General features: G+C 40.8%; 2 protein-coding genes across 3 annotated transcripts; both read right to left on the bottom strand.

Annotated features, from left to right (window-relative positions):
* Positions 1 to 3,266: 3,266 nt before the first annotated feature.
* On the bottom strand, positions 3,267 to 8,991 carry hinfp (histone H4 transcription factor). 2 transcript variants are annotated; one of them, XM_068331346.1, is made up of 10 exons: positions 8,859 to 8,991; positions 8,363 to 8,517; positions 7,543 to 7,763; positions 7,129 to 7,240; positions 6,477 to 6,629; positions 6,294 to 6,371; positions 4,569 to 4,689; positions 4,302 to 4,440; positions 4,098 to 4,222; positions 3,267 to 4,002 (listed from the first exon to the last, which is right to left on the bottom strand). In XM_068331346.1, the coding sequence occupies exons 2-10, from the start codon at positions 8,511 to 8,513 to the stop codon at positions 3,681 to 3,683; spliced, it is 1,422 nt and encodes a 473-aa protein (XP_068187447.1). In that variant the 5' UTR covers positions 8,514 to 8,517; positions 8,859 to 8,991; the 3' UTR covers positions 3,267 to 3,680. The 2 variants fall into 2 exon arrangements, with proteins under 2 accessions (XP_068187447.1, XP_068187446.1); XM_068331345.1 differs by lacking the exon at positions 8,859 to 8,991 and having other exon boundaries at positions 8,363 to 8,797.
* Positions 8,992 to 10,636: 1,645 nt separating this feature from the next.
* Positions 10,637 to 14,913, bottom strand: dpagt1 (dolichyl-phosphate (UDP-N-acetylglucosamine) N-acetylglucosaminephosphotransferase 1 (GlcNAc-1-P transferase)). Its single transcript, XM_068331367.1, has 9 exons — positions 14,478 to 14,913; positions 14,231 to 14,351; positions 13,946 to 14,159; positions 13,492 to 13,638; positions 13,275 to 13,359; positions 12,987 to 13,175; positions 12,792 to 12,879; positions 11,690 to 11,845; positions 10,637 to 11,613 (listed from the first exon to the last, which is right to left on the bottom strand). Exons 1-9 carry the CDS (start codon positions 14,630 to 14,632, stop codon positions 11,548 to 11,550), a joined length of 1,221 nt encoding a protein of 406 aa, XP_068187468.1. The 5' UTR covers positions 14,633 to 14,913; the 3' UTR covers positions 10,637 to 11,547.
* Positions 14,914 to 15,106: the final 193 nt, after the last annotated feature.

Below are 15,106 nucleotides of genomic sequence, written 5' to 3'. Positions count from 1 at the left end.
CATTAAAGTCTATTGAAGGTAAAGGCTGTAAATTCACAATTAATAGTGTCTTATGTTAATAAAGCATAAAAGATGAACTGTGTGTTTGTGACAGAGATTATAATGTGGATGTTTAACGTTAGAATGAGCAGAATCATCACCCTTTCAAAATGCTGCAAACATCATTTTTACTTATACACTCAATCTAAGTAGATATTTACAAGGAAAAGATATATTTTATGGAAATTTTCCACAATTAATTATTTAAATGTTGCATGCACTGTCTGCCACATATTTGAAATAATTGTGTATAGGTTCTGTGACCTTTGTAATAAGATTAAGAGTTCATCAGATAAAGAGTGAGATGTTAATCTCTGTGGTCTCACTTTTCTCTCTCTTCTCATTTCTTCCTCTATTTTGATCACACAAACAGACACATGAAGAAGATATTTCTGGTATTTCTGCACCACGTGAATTCAACTAACTTGAAAATGTTGTCTGAGATACCAAATACTAACCTGTCAACAATTAGTCACACAGCAGTAAAGTCATACAGGTGTACTACATGTACAGCCTCTGTTTAGGCTGACGTTGTATTTACCTGGCTGAGTTCTGTTTTACTTATAACTTATCTCTGACTCTGAGGTGCTGACATCTAATGTAGATCACATTGGGGCGGCAGTGGCTCAGTGGTAGAGCGGGCGGTAAAACGGCGGTTTGATTCCTGCTCAGACCCAAAAACAACACCCAGAGGTGAGCTGACAGTGGGAGGTGTCACTTCACCTCTGGAGCACTACCGAGGCACCCTTGAGCAAGGCGCTGTCCCTCTTACAAGTTGCTCATTTGGGCACATCACAAAGGACCTGCCCACCACTCTACCTCCTGTGTTTGTGTGTTCAGGGCCTGTACACACATATACGCATGATTCAAAAATAACTAACTAGAGTGTGTCACTAACTTCCCTGCAAGGATTAAAGTCAGTATGAAAAATAAAAAATTAAATGTTTTTTTTACATTGAATACATCATTTACCATTTAAAACAACCCCTTCATCTCCATTTGCACTGGGATAATATAGCACTACATCTTCAGGTTACATGAAATTCTTTCAATTATACCTGGAAACTCTATGATGACGCGACTCTCGACAGGATATAGCGCAATCACAAATGCAAGGGACACACTGCGCAAAGAAGCGCTTCCAGCCAGTCTCCTTCTTCTTGCAGTTATCTATCCGGGTGCAGCCTTGTTTCTGTGGGCCAAAGTAGCTCTTATATGTGCAGGTGGAGTTGCAAGTCCCACTGAGCTCCCTCTCACTGATTTCAATGTGTCCTCGTTTACACATTCCTAAAAGACATAACAGGATGAGTTGAAAGGTTAAGATGGAATCATAAACCTTGTGTCAGTGGGTTTGCTCACTGAGACAGATGGGTTTTGGGGTCCAGAGGCCATTTGGTTGGCAAGTCCGGGTCTGGTTTCCCACTAACATGAAGCCTGGATGGCATGTGTACCTCACCACGGAGCCCACCCACCAGTCGTCACCATACGTCACTCCATTATAGTCCACGTCTGGCCTTCCACAGTTCACTGTCATACACAGAAAATGAAAGGCAAAGCAAGACATACATGATGCTCATCAAGCTGATCGGACAAGGGGATTTCTGTGTCGTAAGGGTGCTGTCTAACATCAATATAGTGTTTGTCCTACCTCTGCAAAGGGACTTGTAGCCAAGCCAGCAGCAGCTTGAATCTCCACACGTATCTCTCCTCAGCTCCTCATGCCGTGCTTTGCAGCCTCCATAACAGAGTGGTGCCGACCCGGACCAGTATATGTCATCTATGAGATCTGGTTCAGGGATCCATTCTCTCTCACCTACAGCAAATAATGTTTTGGCTTTGTCACACACCTGAACCAATCAATGTCCTGTCTTGCTGCTTAGATGAAAAATTTCAGTGGCATTAAAGGTCTTACCACTACCTTCCACCTGTCCAATCCATCCAGGAACCTGACAAACAACTCTTTGGAGGGATCCATATAGCAGCAGAAGCAGTGGACATAACCTTGCAAGGCCCATTTTCTGATGCACCTGATGTCTGTGATTTAAGTCATGCTAATGTCCAGTAAACATCCTGATTTTAGCAGTCAACATAAGGCAGTCGCTGCTGTCCCAGCACAGTTCAGTGAATGTAGTGTGAGGTGAGAGTGTTAAATAACCCTGCTGCTAAGCTCTGTGCGCCCCCTAATCTTGTAGTCACAGCTAATGCTCTGCTTTAGTAAAGGTTTCACACAACTTAAAGACACCTGATTACAAAAGATCAACTGAGAATCAGAGGTAATAAAAGGAATGTTTTGTTAATATTTGCCATCAAAGGACTGATAATAGTAGGTTTTTGTTTTAATCTTTAAAAAATATTTTTCGAAGCAAAGCCTGTAGTTACATATTTCTTTTCAGTAAGGGGCACCAGAATGAAATTACAGATAGTGTCCATCAATGTAGATGTTGAAATGAACATCCATCCATTTTCTTATAGATGAGACAGCTTCTTATTCGCCTTCCAGTTGGCAATGGTCGAGAGGTGTGGCACACCAGGGCGAGAAGCTAGCTCATTACATGGCCACATGAAAGACAAACCACCACTCATGCTCACATCTAACGAGAATTTAGTGTAGACCAATTCTGAGCTTCATGTTTTTGGAGGTGGGAGGAAACTGGAGAGAACCCATGCAGACACAGGGAACACATAGAAAAACTCCACACAGAAATGAATCAAACCCAGAACCTTTTATCAACTCACTTCAACACTGTGCTTCCCTGGAAATCAACAATTAATTCAAACTAAAATATGTCATGTAACCTTGAGCTAGTTTTCATCTAAAAGGACTTCCTTAAATTTCTTGAGCAACAATAAGAGACAAATACAAAATTAATCTAGAACCAAGGCAGTCACAGACTGCAACATCCTGCGACTTACCCTGACCTACTTTCAGAGTAGGTCAAAGCTATGCACTCTTTGACCATAGATCAAAGCTAGTGAATAGGTAGATCAAAGCACTAGCTTTGATCTATGGACTTACTCACACTGGCCTTCTCCCTCCTCTTTCTATCTTATCTGGTTCCTGAGTCTACAAAAGATGAAAATTTGACCTTGACCTAGTTTTCTCAAAGTCAATGAGCTTTGTGTTTCGTCTTTCTATCTGCAATGGTTGCGAAAATATTTGGTGGACATACGAACGAACGAACGCTGACAATTACAATGCATCACCGCTTTGAAGCAAGATGTAAATATTTTATTCAAGCATCAAAAAAAGACACTGAACAAATGAGGTTTCTGGAGTGCTAAGATTATACAGATCATTTTAAAGAAATTATTTTTGAGTTTCCCGGCTGAGCAGCATTAATGTCAATCACACTGTCTAAGGATGTTTCAGTATGAAATGGATTAAAATAATATCAAAATACTGGTAACATAGTCACAAGATTAAACAAAGTACATGAAAACATGTTTATTAGCTAACATAGTTTCAATAAGGATCACTCCGAAGCGTGCGCGCGTACTCGCACACGCACTTAATTTATGTGATAAAACTGTTTTTAAAGATTTTTCACACCTTCAACTCCACGTGTCTGTGGAAGAGCACAGCTGATTACATAACCTGCACTGATGTACAGTATAAGCTGACTCAGTGTTAGTTGAGCTCATCAAACCACTTGCATTTCTTGCTGCTTGGTCGTATCCTGGAGCTGCTGCATCGCAGAATCATCCCCAGCTTGTAACAAACCTCCAGTCAGAACGTAGATCATGCCATCTTCCTGGTTGCTCTCCTCAGCACTGTGCTCCTCAAGCAAAACTCCTCTCAATTCTGCTCCCTGGGATTCTTCCTCAAGTTCCTGGCCCTCGGCCTGGTCCTCATCTTCTTCCACTTGCCTGTTTTGCCTTTCCCTCATTAGCTGCTCTGTCAATTCCACGCTCTCGTAGCGAATCAGCTGCAATCGCAAGAAGCCATCCTCGTGCTCCTTGTATCTGAGAGTAAAGAAGGAGCCATCAGTGTTGTGACGAGAAGCGTATTTCAAATTCAGGATTATTACACATATTGATTTGTCGACGTAAGAATTAACCTGAATCTGGGATGTCCAGAAGGCCATTTAAATTGGTGCTTTTTGTGCAGATGAACAGTTAGACTGTTGCCCCTGGTGAAGCACTTATCGCACACATGGCACTTGTAGCGAGCTACAAAATTCCCCTGAATATGGAAAGTAGAAATTAATAAAAACAAACCATCATATATTTGTACATTAAACTAAACAATTCCCCTTTTTCACCTCATGCTCTCTCTTCTGGTGTAACTTCATAGTGCCGAGGGCACGAGAGGTGAAGCTGCAGCCAGGAACGTCACAGTGGAATGCTGGATCGCTACTGTGGGTGTCCAGGTGTTTGCGTAAATCGATCATGTTCTTACATCTGCGACAACAACATGGAGTGTGTCAGTATTAAAAACCTATCTTGCAATAGATGTCTGTAACATAGCTTGATGGGTTTCTTTTGTTTGTTTGTTTTTTGCTTTTCAGGATGTTAGATATATTTAACACCTATATTCGCAGTATTCACAGCTGTATGGCTTCTCGTTACTGTGGCGAAATTTGATATGATTTCGCAGTGAAGATGGCGATGGACAGGTCATGTCACACAGAGGGCATTTGTAGTGGCTCACTGTATGATAAATACAAAGACAAACAGGTTACAGTGACAAATCCTCTGATAATAAATCAGAACTGCTGGAAGACAAAAGAGTTTTCCCCTTTGAAAGAATAAAATCACTTAGAACAAATCAGAGCAGTATTTTCTTTATGAAGGTGTTAAAAATGTCAGGCTTTCTAAAGCAACAAATACTTCTCTGTGTAGGTTCTCAGTCATCCAGGTCATGGTTATCCAAAAGCTGTTTAAGTCAATCCACTGGACGTTTACAAAGTTCTTGAAGACGTTTCGTCTCTCATCCAAGAGACTTCTTCAGTTCAGCGGGTGGCTGGTCTTGTCCCAGATTATAAACCCTATGGGGTGTGGTCATTGCTATTCACATTCCAACGACCGTCATTGAAACCTGTCTGGCCCCTTAACAATTGTTGGTGGGGGTGTTAAAGGGGGTCGCTGAGATGTGAGTTTCACCTTTGTACCTGTATGCTATGAGGGTCATTAGCATGAGACACATCACCTGGGTCAATCTGCTGAGACAACCTTTTTGGGAGTTTTGAAAGGACAACACCACCTATTTCCAGTACAGAGGGAACTTCTTTAGGCAGAAACACGGATGTGCCATGGGCTCGCCGGTATCTCCTATCGTGGCCAATTTGTACATGGAAGAGGTGGAACACAAGGCCCTTACCTCGTTCAACGGAACAACACCAAGCCACTGGTTCCAGGATGTGGACGACATATGGGTGAAGATGAAAATCCACTAGGTGCAACCTTTCACCGAATACATCAACTCGGTGAACAGTAACATCAAGCTCACCAGAGAGTATGTAAAGGATAACAGTTTCCCCTTTTTGGATAGCGAGGTCGGCATAAAAGATGACAGAAGTCTGTACGTTGGGGTATATAGGAAACCAACACACACGGACCAATACCTGCTTTTTGACTCTCACCACCCACTGGAGCACAAGCTGGGTGTCATAGGGACCCTGCAAGACAGGATTGATAAGCTACCAGCCAGTGCCCAAGACCAGGTGAAAGAGCACCAACACCTGAAAGGGGCACTGAAAACGTGTGGATATCCTGACTGGACCTTTGTGAAAGCTCACACAAGATCCAGAAACTTTCTGGATTCATTTCTCCTTTCAAAGGAGAACAACCCAGTGAGGACGGAAGGTCATCCATGTCAAAGCGGAGAAGCCATCTCTGAACAGGGGGAGTGGTCTGCGACATTACCTTTCCCTAATTTTCAATCATGTCCTTTCAAAACTCCCAAAAAGATTGTCTCAGCAGATTAACTCAGGTGATCTGTCTCATGCTAAAGACCCTCATTAGCATACAAAGGTGAAACTCACATCTTAGCGACGCCCTTTGACACCCCCACCAACAATCGTTGAGGAGCCAGACGGGTTTCAACGACGGTTGTTGGAATGTGAATAGCACTGACCACACCCCACAGGGTTTATAAACTGGGACAAGACCAGACGCCTTCAGAGCTGAAGAAGTCTCTTGGATGAGAGACGAAATGTCTTCAAGAACTTTCTTAATGACCAGTGAATTGACTTAAACAGCTTTTGGATAACACATACATCTAAGCACTGTGTATTTGTGTGTGAGTCTCTGACCGTGGGTTCTCATGTGGTCTCGCAGTAATCGTTCTGTTGCAAAACGTTTCGAACAATGCGAACATTGGAACCTCTGACCTGCAGCGAAAAACACATCAACACAGTAAAAAAACAGGTCACATAAATATGCACTAAAAAATTATCACTATTATTTACACTTCTATCATTCTGACAGGTTCTGACCTTCCATGTCATTTTGTCGTATGATGTGATCGAACAGCTTGGTGTTGTTGGCGTACATCCCTCCACAGCCTGGACACGCCACCACCTTCTCCTGAGTATGGCTGCGCAGGTGCTCCCGCAGTTTAGGACGTCCTTTAGCAGTGGCTTCACAATCTATAGGGTGATAGAAGCCTACTGTCTCAGTGTGTCTGCGTAGGTTCTCGTTTATCCAGGCCACAGAAATCCAAAGTTGTTTAAATCAATCCATTGGAGTTTAATGAAGTTCCTTTTTGCCGTTTCAACTCTTATCCAAAAGGTTTTTTCGGTTCTAGTGGTGACTGGTCTTTTCTCAGATTCTTAAGGGGAATGCTCAGTGGCATTAATGTTCCAATGACCATTGTCAAGAACTGTCTGGCAAGTTAAACTTCTTGCTGTCAATATTTTACTTGACATCAAATGAATCCATAAATGCAGTCAGTTCAACAAGAACTGAAGAAGCCGCTTGGATGAGAGGTGAAAGGTCTTCAAAAAACTTTGTTAAAAGGCAGTGGATTGATTTAAACAAATTTGGAATACCATGTCATTGAATAGAAAGTTTATGTGACAGTTTTTCAATCCTCAGTTGATATTTCTGAAATATAACCACATTGTTTAGTTCAGTTAAATGACGCACCTTTCCACCCACAGCGCACTGGGAATTCACAGTCTCCTGCTGGTATATCTACTAGCAGACTATGCATCTCCACATGGCGATAGAACCACTCTGGGTTGTCAAATGGTGGTTGCTTTAACAAGGGAAGAAAGAGGCATAAAAACAAAAATTATAAAGTAAAAATATTTTGATTTTAAAAGCATAATTTTAAGAAATCCACAACTCAACATTTAAAAAGGGAAGAAATTACATTTGGATCGAGATCACATCAATGTCTGCACAACTAACAGCAAGAGAAACCACATTACTACAATATGTTGCCATTTGTGGTGTGTCATGTTAAACGCATGTAAATGAGTGTGTTTGATTTCCGTAAACACTGTATACCCAAACTGATATCTCCTTTTTGGAAGAAGTGGAATGTGCCAATCTTACCTCGCAGTCATTCCAAAGACAAAAGAAATTGTCTGGGATTTCAGGGATGCTGTTGTGGTAGCCAATGGAACAAGTACCAATTTCTGAATGGGCATTAAGCACCTGCTGACCCAACCGCTTCAGCTTCGTATGATAACAGTGAAAGAAGAGATGCCTTCGTAACTCGGAGAGGCCTTCCACAGAACAGAAACCACAGTCTCTCCAAAGACAGTTCCTCTCTCCTTGGCACAAAAATTGAAAGTTTGCATTAGTAGAATCCCGTCTATGCAACATCCAGCTTATACTTGTAGAATTTCACCGCAGCACATTAGAAACCAAATGAAGCAGCTGTTATTTGGTTGACGATTATATGTTTAGTGGAAGAACTGTTGAACAAATGTTGCAGAATTTAAGTGGATGCAAATCCTTGGCCCATGGCTATTAAAGTGCCACAAAACTGATTCTCAAAGCAAAATAATTAACATTGATGTAGAGGCTAATGGAAAGCATTCAGAAACTGAAAAACATGGCTAATAAAGAAAAGAGATATATAAGAAAAGAGAATAGTTAATAATGTGATAGTTATCAAATAAACTTTAATTAAATCCGATAGAATATGTAGTAATGAGTGGCTAAATCCTAAATAACTAATCAATAAGAAAACTTTTACAGTACAGATAATTTCCAGGACAGATTTTCATACACGCAAATCTTTGAAAAAAGTCCCACAACTCCCTGAAAACGTTGTGCTTTCTAATTTGTCAGAAACAGCAGCTGCTGTAGAAACAAACTACAACAATCGCGGGTTACATACACATCTGGGACACAAACAGCTCCTCACCTTCTGGTTTGTCTTCGTCTTCCTGTACCGCGTTCAGGTGATCCTCCACATGTTTGCAGAAGTTCTCCATTCGACAGAACGTCTCCTGACACGAACTCCATTCGCAGTCTAGCTTAAGCGTTTTCTTACGTACTCGTCTGTTAAGCGGCATGGCTCTGAATCAGAAGAGGGACAAATGTGTTTTCTAAACAGATTAAAACCACAAGCATCAGCCAGGCGTAATCATGACCTGGCAGGTATACGGTGCTAACTAGGGGCTTGTTGATGATCAGGCATCATTAACTGCTCTAGAGGAGCTTTAGCTCACACGTCACGCTGACCCACTTAGACAAAACATCAACTGGGTCAAGATTCTAATCTTAAAAGTAACGTAGACTCAGTATGTTGTTGTTCGAACGCATCGACGAGGTATTTGTTTGGTTCAGTCAGGAAAAAAACGAGTAGTGTGTAGCACTGATATCCCCTCTGACAAAACGCACGTTTCAATAGTTCCTACTTTTGTCCGTTCCGCTTCAAGTTCTCGTCTGTGTCCGTCCTTCATGTTAACATTTATTTGATTCCCCGAGCAACGACCATCTATAACACTCTTTCTTAACCTGGGTTCGATCGATCCCTAGGGGTTCGGTGAGTCGGTCCTAGGGGTTCGGTGGAGACTGTGTACGTTTGACACGTCGTGTCAATTCGTGATGACACGCCCCCCTTAGCCATCACTGGCTACAGGTGATCACGCTGCATCGATTAGCCTACCTGTTCTACATGGGATTTTGCGCACTCAGTAGTCGATTTATGCCTGTCATGATGGTACGTCATCTGATTGCTTTCTTAATATTTTAATTCATAGTAACTATTGAGCAAAAATAGAAAGTGGTCGGACGAATATGTGCAACGTGAATTTACACGTACTGTATAACGGAACGTGATGGGAGTCAGCGTTCTGCATGATCTGCAATGTCAAGTTGAGCAACTGTGGCAAAAATAAAGGAACACTTCCATAAGCTGCATGGAAAACAAAAGAAACAGACTTTGCTGTGAAAATGACATCAGAGTAGCACTTGCCAAGGTGAAACCACGTATATCTGAACTGGTCTCTCATTAACAACAGCAGAAGACACACTGATTTGCAGGTAGGTCATTTCATGTGAGTTCATGCACTGTCTTGGTTTTGTTCTTTGAAAAAGGTGACATTAATGCACAATTCATTAAGTACACCAGTAAAACATATACTTCTGTCTTGAATTTGAAATTTTTTTTGACTAAAGGGTTCGGTGAATGTATATGAAACCGGCAGGGTTTCGGTCCCTCCAACAAGGTTAAGAACCACTGATCTGGAAACAGCAGTGCATAAGGGAGGCGCCATAGCTCCAAATGAAAAAAAAAAAAAAAAATTATGACAAAAATCCTAAAATGTAAATTTAAAAAATGTACAACTAGCCTTTGAGAATATAACACAAGCATAGCAAATTTATGATTAATACAATGAATTTGGTTGCACCCGCACTGAATCTCAGTCAGTGGTTCAAAGCTTTTTCCTGAACAAGCATTCCAACGATTACTGAAACACTCTGAGGTGCTGTGAAGCAACAGTGCAAACACCACACCATGATTTAAGGCCTTCTACATAAAGATCATTTAACATTAATGGAATTTAATGTTTCCTTTTTATTAGGGAGTTCATTTATGGATTGAGATTGTATTTACACAGTAACTACACCAAACTCTGTATGGTCTACTGTGAAACCTAATTTATGTTGGATTTTCAGGCCTGACATATTCAAATATTTAAAAAAAAGGATAATGCTCAAAATTTCATGCGTTTTAGATTACAAATAACTAACAAGGCAGTCAGAGACAGCAATATCCCACGACACTGCTGAATTCAACTTTTACCCTGACCTACACATTTTTGTGCCTCTGGCTTCCTGAAAATGTTGTTTTTTGTTTTGTGATTATATCTCATCAGGTTTCAGTGATATGTACCTAAAAAGGTATAAAAGTGAAAATTTGACCTTGACCTAGTTTTTCAAGGTCAAGGTCATAATCTCATTTTCATCCCCTTTGCCACCCAAGTAATGTGCTTTTTCTTTCATCTGTAATGGTTGTGAAAATATTTGGTGGACGGACAGACGAACACACAAATACTGACAGTTACATCGCCACTTCGCGGGATGTAATTGGCATAATTACATACAACCCTTGTTGGGTTTGTTTGGCTGACATATTCACTGATTCTATCTCTTTATCTGTCATCTATTTTCACAATAATGACACAATATCTCAATTTGATTGGATTTTATTTCTCCCTTAGCGCTTACCATCTCATGAGTGAACAGTTTCTTACCTGCAGTTACATTCCTAAACACAATAGTCCAGTGCCAGTTCAGTTCACAGTTAGTACGCTGAAACTTTGAGGGCATTGAGTCAGTAATTATAACAATCTTTTAAACAAAAAATAGCTGAATTCCCATAGCAATCTCAAAGTCAATGAATTATCATTCATTCATATCATCTATTTATACTTTAACTCAGTTTTGCAGTGATTCAGACAATAGAATATGACTTCAGCCCCTCTGTTAACTTCTCACCACCTAATTCCCCAGTAGTCCGCAGAAATGATCTGAGGTGAAAGCAAAACACAGAAAACAGAAAAACACCAAAAGACACCAGCTTTCCCACCCATGCCAGAAAGACATAAATGTATGGGTGTAGATGAAGTGTTAGAGACTACTACTGTTTGCTTTTTACAGTAGTTTCAACCTGTTTCTAAATATTATTTTAATATTTATTTTTAGCACTTACGTACGCACAAAGCTGTTATCAAATCAACAAATTGGGAACAGTCAGCCATTGACACTGACTGCTCCGAGGACAATTCACCCCTGTTTTCCTATATAAAAGCAAGTAAAAAAATAAACTTTCAATGAAGTCACATTTTCCTTCATGTAAATATCGAAACTTCTCATTAATAACCATGATTTAAACTGTTGATATATGAAACTGTTCTCAAAAGTGGCATATAGCTTTAAACCTTGCACTGACTCTTTACTGCATGTAAACTTTGAGGCAGAAAAGTATCAGTGATGTAATGGACTCCATAAAATGGCTTATAAATCATGACCCTGTAGCATAGTTCCATAAAATATCACGCATTCTCAGTCATGTCCTGCACCCAGTCAGTGCACAGATGTTTAAACATCATAGAAGAGCCGCACCAAATGGTAGCGAATCCCAAAAGCCAAAGTGCTTCCGATCACCTAGGAGAGGCACAGAAATAAGGGATCAGAGAAACACACCTTCATACAGTGTTTGTGAACAGATGTTTATTCATACCTGCATGATGAGCATGACGACTGTGAGGTTTCTCTCATGGACAGGGCCAAGTATTTTCAGTGCCAGATTTATTAAGGTCATATTGTTGCACTCAATAAATTCATCATCTCCCTCCTGGCCTCTTCGTACCTCTAGCAGCTTCAATAATTCCGCCACCTGTTGAGGGAAAAATAATTTTTTCTTATACAGCAATAAACAGCTGGAGGACGGCTGGTGCTCAGCTTCAAGCATGCTTACCCACATAGAAAAATCCTCACGACAGTGAACTCTTTTCATTGGAAACCTTGCATGAATTGTTTGGTATCACTTCCCAAAGCTCAAATATTGTCATGACTCAAACAGTAATACAGACAGTGCCTGACTTACACACACAATAGATTCCAAGAGGCTGTTCCTAAACTGAATTGTTCACAAGTTGTTATATATGTAGTCCCCTTTTCTGCTGTAACCCACGCTGAGCAGCACCCGCTACATCCACACATCTCAAACACTAATCTCACAAAGTTATTTCTTGCAATTATAGAATGAAATTTAACATTTAACAACACAAACAATTCCGTTTATGAACAGCCTCTCAAACTCTAATCTGTCAGTAAGTTTGGCACAGTCTGTATATTAAATTTCAACTGGGTTAGATGAGGAAGACGAGTGTTGGAGATGCGCATATGGAGTGGTGCTGCTCAGCAGGGGTTGCAACAGACAGGAACTACAGCCGTTCCCTGAGATACGAAGATCTGACTGTTTGTAAGTTGGATGTTTGATCTTGGGGAACTGCTGTGACGAGAGACAAAGAGCTATTCTGTCAGACAATCTGGATAATTAATAAAGGGATTTAAGTTTTATCTCATGAGCAATCCTTCTGTGATTGTAGCAAGTCTGCCAGCATCTTTTGGACATAAACACTTAAAACCAAGTTCATGGAGGATGTACAACAGCTATTTAATTAATCACCTTTTTGTATATGCTAAGGACTCATACAGCTTGTACCTACAGAAGGATAATGATAATTTATAATTTAAAAAAAGGAATATTTATCATGCTTCCTTTCAAAAGCTGGTTCAGTGATCAGTGAGCACAGAATGCACAAGAACCAGAGTATTACCGTCAGAATGAGATGCCCTAATTTTGAGAGGTCCTTCCTTTTGAATTTAGAGAAGCTCATCCCCAGTTTGCCTGTGTCTGGATTCAACCTTTTATGAGACATTGTGAGAAAAAAAGAAGCAAGTTGTTGTAGATAAAGCAGTATGCATGACGAATGAAATATATTCCAGACAAAGGCCAATGAGCTGGAAGTTACCTGGGGAGCCGGTGTCTGGGACAGGGGATGATATGAAAAAGCTGAGGCAAAGAGTATAGGAAGTTCACCACTTGAGGAAGGAAGAACAGCAACATTGTTTTGCTGAAATGTCCCAGGATTCCAACCACAGCAAACGTCATCCCAGCAAAGTAGCAGAAAGTGTCTCCCACAAACACAGACGAGGGATACCTGCAACAAATTAAGTGGCATGTTTAGAGAATACAGGGGCAGGACGTATTAAATAACCCTCTATATTTGTGCTAAAAGTGCCTCAGGTTATTAACTTACCAGTTGTGGTATAAAAGTGCTAAAGTGGTGAAGAAGAATGGTATCATAAAGTAGAGTGAGAAAACATGGTCATCATGGTATTCTCCTGAAATAAATCACAACAAACCAAATACTAGTTGAAACAGATTCAACTCTGTCAGAATTCTGCACTTAAATCTATATCCAACACAATCCATTGTATGAGGTTTGAAGGTGAGAAGATCAATGAACCGAGTACCACTGAGCTCCAACAAGTTGAAGATGATGATGGAGCCAGAGATGAACAGTGCTTGACCCGACTCCAAGCCGTTGATGCCTGCAAGTATGTTGATGGCATTTGTGCAGAAGACTGCAAGCATTCCCATGTAGACATAGTAGAGAACACCTGCAGGACATCAGAAAGTAAATCACATATGATGTGACTGAGGATGGATGTAATTGTGATGTAATATCCTGCACGATTTAATGTATTTTTTACAAAATGCTCCTGCATGTTCATCAGCATATTAACAAAGATATTTCATTGCACTGATATTCTTGTTTCCATGGAAGACACGTCAAATAAATATCATAGAGGGAGGATTACACAGTATGTCACATCTAGACTGGGAATAATCTTGTCCTCCAACTGGATACTATAGTAAGAGCTGAAGGAAGCTATATCTGCTGTTACCAAGAACTGGTCAACATACCCAGATCCAAGTGCTGCCCAAGCAGGGCACGGAAGGGTTTGGGCACCACGATGACTGTGTTGCCAAAGTTGGTAAAATAGACCATGAGCAGTGGCAGGGAAGCCATCGTGGGAAGAAGGAGCTTGTGTCTCCATCGGAGGTTCAGCACATCATCGGCAAAGCCCAAGAAGATCATGCAACAGATGGCCAGAAGTGCTCCAATCAGCTGTACAAACTGACCAAGAACAGCAAAAACAGAGTTAGTCTTCAGATTCGAGGATTATTGATAGACATCAACCAACTCACCTCATCATGAGGAAAGCCCACGCACTGGTCCCCTACAAAGCAGCTAAGGAAAGGCACTGGGATGAAACAGAAGAGGATGATGAGGAAGACAGTCCCACTGATGACTCCTTGGGACTCTGGGCTGCAGAGAGAGGTGACCACGAAAAGAAAGGGTGCAAGAATCAGGAAATGAAAAGAGCAACATTTGTCACAACAGCAAACAACATCGGAAAGATGCAATAAATGGATATGCAGGAAGATCACGTACACTTCCTTTTTGGTTGTTTTGTTTAGATCCATTCCATACAGTCTGGCTGTGATGAAATGGTCTTTAAAAGCCGGAATGAGTTTTAACGTGGCCAAGCAGCCAAGTGCCGACATGAAAAAGTTGATGATCAACGGTAGAATCGGGGCTGTCGGCATGTTTCCAGTCTTTCGGTGGGTCTGAGGGGGGAAATCAGGTTTCTAGCTAAGCTGACGTTACCCCTCCAGGCGATCGATGTTCGAGCTATGACTATCTTCACTGCGGTTAACACATGTCATATCGTAATTTCAGAACAAAATACATCACCGTAAATCCAGTATTAAAAAGGAATAGTCACTAGTCACTGAACTATATTCCATAACATCGCTCATTCCGGGTTATAAGCACTATCTCGTTCCCTGCCTTCTTCTTTTAACACGTCCGGCATTAGTTTGTCCACAAAGATCCCACTGCTAAGGGGATCGCACCTCCGGTTGGACTCTTCAAAATAAAATACAAAATAAAATGGTACTGTAATTAATAGTTGAAATTACAATTCTAGCTGTAATATAAGCATCATATTTATCAAAAATAATCCGCTATCTTTATAAGAAGGCCAATATAAAATGTCAATATATTTTTTCTTTTCTTTC

The sequence above is a fragment of the Antennarius striatus genome, chromosome 13, assembly GCF_040054535.1.
Source record: "Antennarius striatus isolate MH-2024 chromosome 13, ASM4005453v1, whole genome shotgun sequence".
Classification (NCBI taxonomy): Eukaryota; Metazoa; Chordata; class Actinopteri; order Lophiiformes; family Antennariidae; genus Antennarius; species Antennarius striatus.
Note: the sequence above shows the minus strand (reverse complement) of the source record. Positions and strands in the feature narration are given on the sequence as shown.